At 44.0% G+C, this 13,438-nt stretch overlaps 2 protein-coding genes across 2 annotated transcripts; both read left to right on the top strand.

Annotated features, from left to right (window-relative positions):
• The first annotated feature begins 1,489 nt into the window (after window positions 1-1,489).
• Window positions 1,490-6,649, top strand: LOC147526173 (uncharacterized). The gene is made up of 2 exons (XM_086630287.1): window positions 1,490-3,028; window positions 6,638-6,649. Exons 1-2 carry the CDS (start codon window positions 1,490-1,492, stop codon window positions 6,647-6,649), a joined length of 1,551 nt encoding a protein of 516 aa, XP_086486413.1.
• A 709-nt stretch (window positions 6,650-7,358) lies between these two features.
• LOC147526174 (syncytin-2-like) lies at window positions 7,359-8,846 on the top strand. The gene is made up of 2 exons (XM_086630288.1): window positions 7,359-8,196; window positions 8,812-8,846. The coding sequence occupies exons 1-2, from the start codon at window positions 7,359-7,361 to the stop codon at window positions 8,844-8,846; spliced, it is 873 nt and encodes a 290-aa protein (XP_086486414.1).
• The last annotated feature ends 4,592 nt before the right edge of the window (window positions 8,847-13,438 follow it).

Below are 13,438 nucleotides of genomic sequence, written 5' to 3' on the forward strand. Positions count from 1 at the left end.
TGTAGTGCATTAAGCAAATGTAAAGCATGGGCTGTCTGTTCATCGAGTAGTGTGTACTGTGTGCAATGCCTTAAGAATAAAGTCAGACTCACAGATTGTTTAGCTCTGAATTTCTTCATTTCATGGTTAAATGCATCTGAATTAATTATTACACAAATAATAGAAACGGCAACTCAGTATATTCCCAACCTTTTTTAAAAATGGATTTATTCTTGTGGTCTGCTGTTTGAGTCACAACAGTTTCTTCTAGAAGTCAACAATGCAAGCTTTTTCAGAAAACATATATTTGAACACCTGTATTAACAAATGTCAATAATAAAATATGCAATCTTTCCTATAAACATTTCCTTAACAAAAGTTTAAGGAGAAAAACATGTCGAAAAAAACATGGGGTAACTGCATCTTGATTTTGAAGTTGGTTATCTTTTCTGTGTGGAGGAGTTCCTCTCCGAGACTGGTCATAACATTCTCTCGGGTATGGACAATCCCTGCTTGGGCCCCAGAGCACAAGGTTACCAACTAGATTACTTTTGTCCTTCAAGTTAACTCAATGGCCTTAAAAGGAAACGTAGACTGATAGCCTGCCAAGATGCACGCCTCCTGGATGCCTCTCCGATGACCGCAATGAGGAGACTGAAGGGATGAGCTTATTACCTGTGTTCTGCTAGCGCTGCCCTATCACTATAGCCCACGAGAGTGTGTTTATGCTAAGCAAGCCAATTGTAGTATGTAGTCGTGTCACGCCACATTCCGCTATATAACCTGTGTGTTGTTTGTAATAAACGGAGCATGATTTTCTAACCATATTGGTGTATGGTCATGACTCTGGGCCGTCCACAGTAGGGCACTGCAACAAGTGGCGCATGAGCAGGGACCCTGAAATCGCTTAAATGCGGAAAAAGTCGCTTAAATGCGGAAAGATTGCTTAAATGCGGATAAACTCGCTTAAATGCGGAAGTCTCCATAGCATCGTGAATACGGTATTGGGAGCCTGTGGACGTGCAGCAGGGAAGGGCACGGGACGAAGAGAATCGCCGGAGCCTGGAAAGTTTCGCAGCGGCCGAGCGAACCCCTGCAAGGTAAGACCGCGATGGAAACGGAGGCGGCAATCAAGCTGTTAACCAGTATACTCTCTAAGAGAGGAGAAACGGTTAACCCTAAGGAGATAGAAAGCCTCATTAAGTGGGCGAAAGCAAATGGACATTGTAAAACCTCTCCGCTACTCTTTAATGTTGATGAATGGCGTGAAGTGGGGGAACATCTCTGGGAAACCACCTTAGCGGGAGGAAAAGAGGGAAAAACAGCAAAGGAAGTGGGACGAACGTGGCGTGTCGTAATTAACACCTTGCGGGAGATGAAAGCTGAGCGAAAAGTTGCTGCTGCGGCCATAGAAGCCCTGCAGCCGGATAACACCTCTGGCGAGCCGCACGAACCGCCGCCCCCGCCCTCCCGTATTGCGCAGTTCTTTGGGGTCGGACATTTACGCCCAATGAAAGGCATGCGAGCTCCCACCTGCTCTACTATCGCTGAGGTGCGCAAACAAGTCGAGGGGCTGGGAGAAACAGCGCTAGAACAAAAGACTGAGTCTAAAGAGCCCATGGGGCCCCCAGCCTGCTCAGGGAAGGCAGAGGAAGTGACCACCGCCCCTCCAGCCCCAACTGAGCTCAAACCGGAAGTGCCAGCACAAGGGAACTCGGGGGGTGGTGACTGTACAGCCGCGTCATCGCTGTCGTCGGGCCAAGGAGGAGCCTCCTGTCGCTCAGAACCCGCCGCCCCTCCAGCGTCAACTGAGCTCAAACCGGAAGTGCAAGCCAAAGGGAACTCAGGGGGTGGTGACTGTACAGCCGCGTCATCGCTGTCGTCGGGCCAAGGAGGAGCTTTTCGCCGCCCAAAGCCTTACCCTTTATCGCCCTCCTCTGACGAAAATTCTGACTCTGAGAACAACTCCGATTGCAAAGCGGACTGTAAAACAGACTATAAACCTTCACAACAAAACAGTGACTCTAGTTGTAACAACGGCGTTGAGCAAATATTACAAGAGGTATTGGTAAGATTGGAGGACCTTTCTGTAAATAGACAGACGGAGGAGACAGCTCATCGGCCTCCCCCCTCCACTTCGTGGTGGAATCCACCGGTATCTGTTGCCCCTCCTTTACCAGTCTCTCCGAGTAATGAAATATCCCCGCCAAAAAAGCTGCTGCCTCTATGCCAACAGTCAACCCCCTCTGGTGTCAATCCTATGCGTAGACGATGGTCTGGTGTTGTTCGAGACGCGTTGATTGAAGGAGATTGGCAAGCTGCAGAGGCTATTGCCTGTCCAGTAGTCACCGCAGACGGAGGAGCCTCTTGGGAGCCTCATGATTGGAAAATATTACAGCAAGCAAAGCAGACAGTCATACAGCACGGTATTCGATCAGAAGCAGCCAGAAACATCATTAAATACATTTTTACTTGTGACGTTATGTGTGCTGCAGACTGCCAAAACCTGGCATCATTGTTATTAACACCTTCACAATACCTGCTCTGGGAAAGAACTTGGAAAACTTTAGCCCTGACAGAAGTTAACAAGCATCACGATCACAATGATCCCTTGTATGGAATTACAGTTGATATGATTACCGGACAAGGCCCTTACGCCTCCACTCAGGTACAGCTAACCTTTCCTACGGCCATACATCAAATAGGCGCCTCTACTGCTCATCAAGCCATGCTTCAAATTCCGGAAGGAAAGAGATTGCCAACGTTTATCGACGTGCGACAGGGAGCAACGGAACCTTATAATCAATTCGTGGACAGGCTATCAGTAGCCATCAAAGACAACAGCGAGCTGCCACCACAAATGCAGGACTATTTGTTCCGTACCCTGGCATTCGAGAATGCTACCCCTCGAGTTAAAACAATCCTTGCTGGACTGCCACAAGGAAGCGCCGTTGACGAAATGTTAATAAGAGCGGCTAGAGTTGAACAGCAAACTCAAGCAGCTACAGTTGCCGCTGCATTTGAAGGTGCCATGATGAATCACACCAAGGTAATTGCAGCTGCCCTACAAGGGAGGGATGCTCAACACAACGCCAGACAAAAAGGACAAACTAAAAAATCACTTCTGCCATGTTTTCGCTGTGGTGAGCCAGGGCATTTCAGGCGACACTGTCAAAAAACTGTTTGGTGTCATAATTGCAATCAAGATACACATGCCACCATAATTTGTAAGAGAATGGGAAACTTCAAGACGAGCGCGACAGAGCAGCGCGCGAAGACACAAATGCCAGCTCCGAACCCTCCGAGGGCCTCCTGGTCCGAAACAAGCCCTCCACTGCAGGAAGCCTCGGAGTGGATGTGGAAACAACAGTAGATACATTATTAAAGGACACTAGTGTGGTTCTTATCCCTACAAACGCCAAAGGACCACTATGTAGTGATCAGCTGTCTATTGGGGGGTTATTGTTAGGACGTTCATCTACCAGTAGGTCAGGAGTCATTGTGTTACCGGGTATTATCGACGCAGACTATACAGGAGTCATCCAAGCTATGGTCTACACGTTACACCCTCCAGCTTTTATTCCAGCAGGGAGTCGCATTGCGCAAATTGTACCATTAAATAACCTTTCTTTGAATGACTCAAAAAATTTGACGGTGCGTGGTGATAAAGGTTTTGGATCCACAGGACCTGCAGTTTTGTTTACCCAAAAGCTCTTTGAAAGACCGAAAATAGCCGTGTCCCTAACCTGTAAAAATCAAACTATTGTTCTACACCCCATTTTAGACACAGGAGCAGATATAACCATTATAAACGAGAGTAAGTGGCCAAAAGTTTGGCCCCTACAAGCTCCAACTAGTCAGGTGCTGGGAGTCGGCGGGGCAAAAATGCCAAAGCTTAGTGTCCTGCCTATAACGCTTCAATTAGAGGAAGGTAAACCGCTGACCTTACGCCCATATGTTATGTATCTTCCTCTGGAACTTGATGGACTGGTGGGCCGAGATATCATGTTGCAAATGGGGATTGTATTAACTACTGAAAAGGAAAATTTTTAGTGACGGCCACTGAAAAGCAGCCAAATACTCCACCACTGACATGGTTAACAGATACACCTGTCTGGGTGGATCAGTGGCCGATGACCCAAGAACGGCTGCAGATTGCAGAAAATTTAGTGGAGGAACAATTAAAGGCTGGTCACTTGAAACCATCAGTTAGCCCTTGGAATACACCTATCTTTGTCATCCCGAAAAAATCCGGGAAATGGCGGTTACTACATGATCTCCGTCAAGTCAACAATCAGATGCAAGCAATGGGGGCCCTCCAGCCTGGTCTGCCTACACCATCTATGATACCTGAAAATTGGCCATTGTTAGTAATTGATTTAAAAGACTGTTTCTTCACCATTCCCTTGCACGAGAAGGATACTCAGCGTTTTGCCTTTTCTCTACCATCTATCAATAGAGAGGCACCAGCCAAACGATTTGAGTGGCTAGTCCTACCACAAGGAATGAAAAATTCACCCACCTTGTGTCAATTGTATGTTTCCCAAGCTCTACAGCCTATACGTGAAAAGATGACAGACGCACTTATTTATCACTACATGGATGATATATTGATCGCTCGACAGCAACCAGTATCCGACCAGGAATTGCAACTTATCCAAGTGATGCTAAAGCAATATGGATTAATATTAGCACCGGAAAAAATTCAGCGAAGTGCCCCCTGGAGGTATTTAGGTTGGATAATAACAAAAGGACAGATTCGCCCTCAAAAAGTAACGATTCAGACAAACATCAAAACGCTAAAAGATGCACAAAAATTACTGGGTGAACTTCAGTGGGTAAGATCGATCGTTGGTATTACCAACGATGATATTGCCCCCCTGTTGCCATGGTTAAAGGGTACTAATGCAGAAGAACACCGCGTTTGCTCCCCGGATCAAAGAGCTGCCCTAGATCAAATCGCATTGAAATTTTCAAAGGCTTGGGGCGAGCGCCGATTGTTGTCCTTGCCCATATCGCTGTTAGTGATCAATTCGGCCAATCACCCTTTCGCGCTCGTATGCCAGTGGCAAAACAAAAAGGGGGAGGGTATAGGTACTTTTACAGCAATTAGAGGGAGTATTACATTCACCAGGGACATTAGGATTTTAGAATGGGTTTTTTTGCCGACTCAACCAAAGTGCAGCATTTTAATGCGATCTGAAGCCATAGCAGAATTAGTCAAGAAAGGACGAAGTCGTATCATAGAAATTTCAGGTCAAGAGCCTTTAGATATTAGTATTCCAGTGCGCGCGGAAGAGCTTGAATGGCAGGTACGTCACTCGACAGCCATACAAGAGGCATTTTTGGGATATTCAGGGGCAATACATAACGGGCAGCCTAAAGGGCCTCTGTGGCAAATCATAAAACAGAATGGGTGGATGGAAAAAGCAAAGTACTCTGAGAGTCCAGTGCACGGGCGAACTGTGTATACTGACGCAGGAAAGAAGGTTAGAAAAGCAGTGTGTGTATGGGAACAGAACGGAAAGTGGAAAGAACATTTGATTGAAGGCACGGCATCAGACAGCCTGCAAACTTTGGAATTAAGTGCAGTTTGTTGGGCCCTTGCCAACTGGGACCAAGAACCGTTAAATATAGTGTCAGATTCGCTGTACGTTGTGGGGGTAGTACAAAGGATAGAAGACTCAATACTTAGATATACAACCAATCCTCGTTTGGGTCAATTATTTCAACAACTGCAACGTATAGTAGGGTTACGAGAACACCCTTATTGCATCATTCACGTTAGAAGCCATTTGTGGGACAAGGGACTAGGCGAGGGCAATGCCCGAGCAGATGCCGCTGTAAGCTGGGTTGTACATCAGCCGCCAGCTAATTTATTTGACCAAGCAAGGAATAGCCACAGCTTCTTTCATCAGAATGCTAAAGCTCTACGAAAACAATTTAAGTTATCACATGATGATGCTCGGGGCATTGTGCGCGCCTGTCCGCAATGTAGCCATCACGGTTTGGGCCTAGGTCTGGGAGTCAACCCCCGAGGGCTGAGAGCGCTTGAGATCTGGCAAATGGACGTAACTCACTTTTCCGAATTTGGTAGGCTTAAGTATGTTCACGTCACTGTGGACACCTTCTCAAAGTTTATATGGGCAACAGCTCAAACGGGGGAAAAGGCCTCACATGTTAAACGTCACTTAACTGCTTGTTTTGCTATTATGGGGGTGCCTGAGAAGTTAAAAACCGATAATGGGCCTGCCTATTGCAGTTCCAATGTGAAAAGGTTCCTCAGCACTTGGGGGGTAACACATATCACTGGTATAACAAACTCACCTACTGGCCAAGCGATCATTGAAAGATCTCATCGCGTTCTCAAAGAGTATTTAAAGAAGCAAAAAGATTCTGAAAACAATGACCCTTGTCAGAGACTTAACAAAGTACTATTCACGTTGAATTTCTTGTGTCTTACTGAGGACAGAGAAGAGCCACCTGTTGTCATACACCATGCAATGATCAAAAAGGGACACCCGCAGTCCCTTCCGGAATTTTCTGTGTATTATAGAAACATGAAAACAGGTTTGTGGGAGGGACCCAGTCCTGTGTTATTTAATGGTAGAGGTTATATGTGTGTTTCTACAGGTGACGGACCCTGTTGGATCCCCAGTCGTTGGACTAAGCCAGTGACCAGACCCGAACTTCATAAGAACTCTGACTAACTGCCAGAAGCTGGCGGGCCAGCCGCTGGCAAGCTTCAGTCAGTGATGGTCCACGTAAGAGAGACAAAAATAATGCTCCAAGGGATCATAGCTATGTCAATTTTCGTACACCTGACAGCTGTGCTTTTACTACCTCGCCGAGAAAATGTATGGGTCACCTGGGCTAACAAAACAAATGTCTCGCAATTCTGTTTATCTATGCAAAGTGCCTCCGATCCTTTTCGCACATGCCTTATCGGTGTGCCAATACTTTGGCCAAATAATAGCACAAACATTACAGAATTCAAGGGATTCGTCAATGCCACTGCTCTTTCGTACCAGCAACCCAGTGGCGTAAGACGAGCCTGTAGTGGATGGGATTGGCCTTTTGATGTAGGATCGGAAGTCCAAGCTGCCTTGATTAGATCACTCAATGTGACCATCCCTGCAGGACTGCAGGAACTTGATCTTTTAGGTAGCTTGTTACCAGGGACATGGAAAAATGTTTCTGGTTTATGGAACCAGTCTATGAGTCACAGCGCGAAATGTAAAATCATTCGCCCTCCTATGCAACTTGTAAACGGCTCCGGAGTGGTTTGGTTCCAAACGCTGAAGCAAGCCTATCAGGCAAAATTAGGACGCAGTTTTTTCTTTCAAGGTAAACCGCGTTTCAATGTGTCCGGCACATCGATGTGGGGAAATGTAAAAACTGGAGCGCTCATTGGGAAAGTATTTACACACGATACGCTCCTGCCCCCCGGAATTTTTTTGATCTGTGGAGATCGTGCCTGGCCCGGAATTCCACAAGGAGCCATCGGTGGTCCTTGCTATTTGGGTCGCCTAACTCTCTTTGCCCCTAGCATTCATGATTTTTTAGTTGAACGAACAACCCGAACAAGCCGGGGTAAGAGGAGCATGAAAGAGTTTGACAGTACTTGTAATGACAACGTGCGGCTGCTGAGTCCAGCTGAAATAGTAGCACTATCTGTCTTCCTTCCAGGAGCCTCTGCCGGCATTGCTAATAATCAGTTAGCTAAGCTTGCTTGTTGGGCATTGAAACAATTTAATCTTACCTCTAATATTCTCACTTCTCTATTGCTTGATGTAGATGATATCCGGCATGCTGTATTGCAAAATCGCGCTGCTATTGATTTTTTGCTGCTAGCTCAAGGCCATGGTTGTACTGACTTTGAAGGCATGTGCTGTATGAATCTATCTGACCACTCTCAAAGCATTCATAAGCAACTTGCAAACCTCCAGAGTAACATGCATTACATCATGACACAAGATGACCCGTTCTCAAACTGGTTCAGTAGTTGGAACATACCAGGTTGGATAAAAGGATTAATCATACAAGGCATAACGATATTAGTTGCATTGCTGTTTATGATTCTCTTAGCAGGGTGTGTCCTGAAGTGTGCCTCTCGGGTTCTCCTTAAAGCAATGCCAGAGCTATGGATTGTCCAAAAACAAAAAGGGGGAAGTGTGGAGGAGTTCCTCTCCGAGACTGGTCATAACATTCTCTCGGGTATGGACAATCCCTGCTTGGGCCCCAGAGCACAAGGTTACCAACTAGATTACTTTTGTCCTTCAAGTTAACTCAATGGCCTTAAAAGGAAACGTAGACTGATAGCCTGCCAAGATGCACGCCTCCTGGATGCCTCTCCGATGACCGCAATGAGGAGACTGAAGGGATGAGCTTATTACCTGTGTTCTGCTAGCGCTGCCCTATCACTATAGCCCACGAGAGTGTGTTTATGCTAAGCAAGCCAATTGTAGTATGTAGTCGTGTCACGCCACATTCCGCTATATAACCTGTGTGTTGTTTGTAATAAACGGAGCATGATCTTTTAACCATATTGGTGTATGTTCATGACTCTGGGCCGTCCACAGTAGGGCACTGCAACATTTCTGTATGGTTATTCTTAAAGGTAATATACAGTTCAGGTCTTTCTTGTCTCGTAATACCTGCCAAGACTGGGGGGAAAAAGTACAATGTTTTAAAAGGCTAAATAATCTTCTTTGCCATTAATAGTTAAATACCATTGTAAGTAGTAAGCCTCACAGATCCACAAAAATAAGGTTGATATTTTTCCCCTTCTTGAATATTTTTTTAAATTTAATTTTTTATTTTTTTTTTTAGGGAAGATGAATCCAAAGGTACACAAAATGCAATGAACTACTGAGGAAGGTATGTCCTTTCAAGAAGGGAGTGGATTTGCAGAGACTGAGATGTTAACATTATTTAAGCATTACACTGATATTCCAAATGCAAAACACTAGTCTCAAATTCACACATCAAAGTTCCTGATACATGACGTTATATTCTGACATTTCCAGAACTTAAATGTGTCTTTAAAATAGGTTATTTCAATTTTCTTCTGTATTCTGTTCTGGATTCCAGGACACATCTGTTAGGCCATGAACCTGCAATAACTGCACTGACCCTCCTGTGTCTTGGAATCCAGAAGTATGCGAACAGTTAAGTATTTTGTATGCCAAGATGACTAAACAGAAGGAAAATGACATTTCTGAACAGAATTACAAAGCAAAAAAAGTTATCCTTTTCTGACTATATAAAGAAAACACCTTATAGCATTTGTTTTATCACAAATAACTGGCATTGATTTCCTTTTTGTTGGAGAAATCCTAGAGATATTTCAGGACTTGATTAACTGGAGTAAACAGGAGTCTCTAATGACAGCATAGAAGGAAGTCTAAATGGTTAAAGGTGGAAGCCAATTCTGTGCACTAATCCCTAGTCATAAACTACATTATGAATACTCAGAGATCTCAGAAAACCAGAATTTGAGCTCAGATATATGAATATAATTCCAAACGCAATGCCTATGATAGGAGACAAGCATACAACTGAGTTGGCAGCAAGGATTTTTAGAAAAAGGAAGTTTAACCAAGGCCTAAATATTTGCTTGCTTTATTCAAAGTTTCCTTGCCTCCTCCACTACTTGGAACAGTGAAAGCCTTCAGTTTGAACTACTCATGTTCTAAAATTATGAGTGTGGTCTTCCTCAAGAAAAGTAACAATTTAATGCAGTTGTTAAAAAACAACAGAAACCAAATTGGTAGCAATATTATAAAAAAGGGATAACAAAAGGTATAAAACATTGTTTATTACCAGTCAAATTAATATAGGAAAAAATAATGAAGATAAAGTTGTGATTCTAAAGCTATTAATTATCATTAGATTTTATTGTGTGTGTAAAATTGATAATTCTAAGACAAAGGGTCTGCTATTTCAAGCACCCATTTCAACTTAAGCCTGATGCTTAGTGACATACAGACATTAATACTCTTATTAAATAATTTTCCACAAATGTTTTTAAGAAAAAGTTTCTATGATGCATATATATAGTACAAAGCATAAAAATAAACATAACAGACATCAGAAACAGGCAGGTTCAATAACTTCCATGTGTATAACTATCTCACAAACCAAAGTGACTGGAAAAAATAACTCTGATGCACATTTTACCTTCAGAAATTTATCTTTGATAATATCAAACTTGTGTTTTTCATGTACAGCTCTAGCAGTGTTTGTCCCATCAAAAGGCTATGCAAGATCAAACATAAACATTAAAAGTGTTAATAAAAAAAAAAAAGCGCTAGAGCTATGCTATCTTCACTGATCAAGTAATCAGGCAAAAACAGAAGAGTCAACATATCATTGCTCCCCAAGAATGTTTTGAGTGGCTGATTCCACTTTGCTTCTCAGTCTGTATTTCTACATAACATTTATCCAGGAAAGCCCCAAATACTGAACACTCTAATGGTATTTAATCCATAATAAAGTCAGGTTATTATTTCTATCAAAGCATGCTATGATTGTGCTGAATTCATACATCAGTAAATACTTGCTATTGCTTAATAGTCTGTGATAAGATATCAGAATATGATTTTGCATATTAAAATAGTTTGAAACTTACTACACATGTCCCTCTTGAACTGCCCACTTTAGATTCATCTCGTTCAACAGCTTCTCAGTGAAATACACAGAGTACAGTAAAATATTTACTATAACTGTTTATGTAACAAGTATCAACTGATGTAAAAACATATTTTATAATTTCATTTCTATTCTACAACAGGTATTAATACGTTAACAATTTGAGGCTTATCCCTTCAAAAAGACTACAAATTTATGTGATGTTCTTCCCCCTTTTTTTTTTTTGCTAACATAATTAGTACTTTGGAACTTTTTTTTGTAATTGAAGGATTAAAAAAGTACTCCTGGCTACTGATAAGGTTGCCAACATTAAAGTAACAGTTACTAAAAAATTATGATGCAGAGACTACACATTATAATGCACTACAAAAAAAGATTTTATACAGTCTTTTTTTGCCTTATGTCGTGGGTTAGGCCGCTCCGGCAACCAAACCCTACACAGTCGCTCACTCACCCTCCCCCAGCCCCAGGGATGAGGGAGAGAATTAAAGGAGAAAAGGGAAACCCGTGGCTTGAGATAAGAACAATTTAATACAGATAAGTACTACACAGTGTAGATGCTCACCACCCCCTCGTATGTGAAGCCCGTCTCGTCCCGAAGCTGCAATCCCAGACAAACACAAGGCCCCAAAATAGAGAGGGGGAGAGAGAGATAGTACTCCAAGAGTGGGAGTACTGGAAGAGAGAGAAGAAAAAAAAAAGGCAATAGAGCAAAAGCGCAGAAGCGCAAAGGAGCAGAAGCGGCGAAAGAGCAAAAGCGCAAAAGCCCTTCTTTCCGGCTGTCCCTCACTTTTATACTGGGCATGACACTGCATGATATGGAATACTAATTGGCCAGTTTGGCCCTCAATCTTAAGTTCCACCGCAAATCACAAGGGGAATCGTGGACCCCTTGTCCCAGCTATGCTCCCCCCTTATCCTGTTTTGCTTCTGCACTCTGGCCAGAACACGGCACACTGAAAAGTCCTTGGAGTCTCACTCCCAACCACAAACATCAGCTTGCTATCAACATTCTTCTCAAAGCGAGCCTCTGAGTAAAACCAAAACACGGAGCTCTTCTAGCTGCTAAAAAGAAGAGCTAACCCAGTCCCAGCTAAAACCAGGACAGTATCCACCCCTTATTCCATACCATGCACGTCATGTTCAAACCTTACATATATACTATTCCCTTAGTCCATGGGTCATCCCTCCTAAATGTGTCTTCATCTGTTGTAGCAGTCTCTCAGGGCAGGAAAGATGACGTGGAATTTGCTCAGTCAGTAGAACGGATGACATGTAGCCTTTGTTGCGTGTGACGTCTGGAGCTCGTAGTTGGTGTATCCGGCCACCGTCTGCAGGTTGAAGATGTTGATCTCGAAGAAGTTGCTGGGTGTCTGGAATCAGTTCTGGTTCTGTCGAAGTTCATTCTTCATTAATCTGGATGATTCTTAATATAATGGCATTAGTACAATGTGACAACCATAGCAATGATGATACGCAGTGACAGGGTTATTTAGAGTCTATTTTCACCCAACATCAAATCCCCTTGAGGTACACATCGGACTTCCCCGTCCTTCTGCATCACCCACCAAGTGCACCCAGGTCCTTGAGCAAAAGCAATCCCATGAATGGGTTTACCTTTACCCGAGGCAGGAATAACCCAGACTGTTTTCCCCAGCAGATTTCTCATGTGCACTACAGGGAATTTATCCCCTTCTACAGTACGTAGAAGTTCTGATTGGGCAGGACCAGCTCGATTGGCAGATCCTCTAGTGTTGACTAACCAGGTGGCTTTTGCTAAATGCGTATCCCAATGTTTGAAGGTTCCACCACCCATTGCTTTCAGTGTGGTTTTTAGCAATCCATTATATCGTTCAATCTTCCGAGAAGCTGGTGCATGATAGGGGATGTGATATACCCACTCGATGCCATGCTCTTTGGCCCAGGTGTCCAGTGTTTCAGGCAGTGGCATGGGGGACAGCATAGGTTTCCAGTCATCCAGTGGTTGGTTCCACCATTGTAAGCACGTAACGCTTGCCACTGCGAGTTTGTGGAAGTGTGATAAAATCAATTTGCCAAGCCTCTCGGTATTGATATTTCAACCAACGCCCTCCATACCAAAGAGGTTTTAACCACTTGGCTTGCTTGATTGCAGCACGTTTCACATTCATGGATAACCTGTGCAATAATGTCCATAGTTAAGTCCACCCCTCGATCGCAAGCCCATCGGTATGTTGCATCTCTTCCTTGATGTCCTGAGGCATCATGGGCCCAACAAGCCAGAAATTTTTCACCTTTATGTTGCCAGTCCAGATCCACCTGAGCCACTTTAATCTTGGCGGCCTGATCCACCTGTTGATTGTTTTCATGTTCTTCTGTGGCCCGACTCTTGGGTACATGGGCATCTACATGACGTACTTTTACAACCAGCTTCTCCACTCGAGCAGCAATGTCTTTCCACAACGGGGCAGCCCAGATGGGTTTACCTCTGCGTTGCCAGTTGCTCTGCTTCCATTGCCGTAGCCATCCCCACAGGGCATTTGCTACCATCCAAGAGTCGGTATAGAGATAGAGCATTGGCCACTTTTCTCGTTCAGCGATGTCTAAAGCCAGTTGGATGGCTTTCACCTCTGCGAACTGACTTGATTCGCCTTCTCCTTCGGTAGATTCTGCGACCCGTCGAGTAGGACTCCATACAGCAGCTTTCCATTTTCGATGTTTTCCTACAAGGCGACAGGATCCGTCCGTAAACAGAGCGTATTTCTTCTCATTGTCTGATAGTTCATTATAAGGTGGAGCCTCCTCAGCACGTGTCACCTCCTCCTCC

Source organism: Tauraco erythrolophus, chromosome W, assembly GCF_009769465.1.
Source record: "Tauraco erythrolophus isolate bTauEry1 chromosome W, bTauEry1.pri, whole genome shotgun sequence".
Taxonomy (NCBI): Eukaryota; Metazoa; Chordata; class Aves; order Musophagiformes; family Musophagidae; genus Tauraco; species Tauraco erythrolophus.

Excerpts from the sequence above, each read along its gene's own strand:
- LOC147526173 (XM_086630287.1), top strand. The coding sequence starts at position 1,490 with ATGAAAGGCATGCGAGCTCCCACCTGCTCTACTATCGCTGAGGTGCGC.
- LOC147526174 (XM_086630288.1), top strand. The coding sequence starts at position 7,359 with ATGTGGGGAAATGTAAAAACTGGAGCGCTCATTGGGAAAGTATTTACA. Across the intron at positions 8,197-8,811 it reads TGGTCATAACATTCTCTCGG|GGAAGATGAATCCAAAGGTA; the intron begins GTATGGACAATC and ends TTTTTTTTTTAG.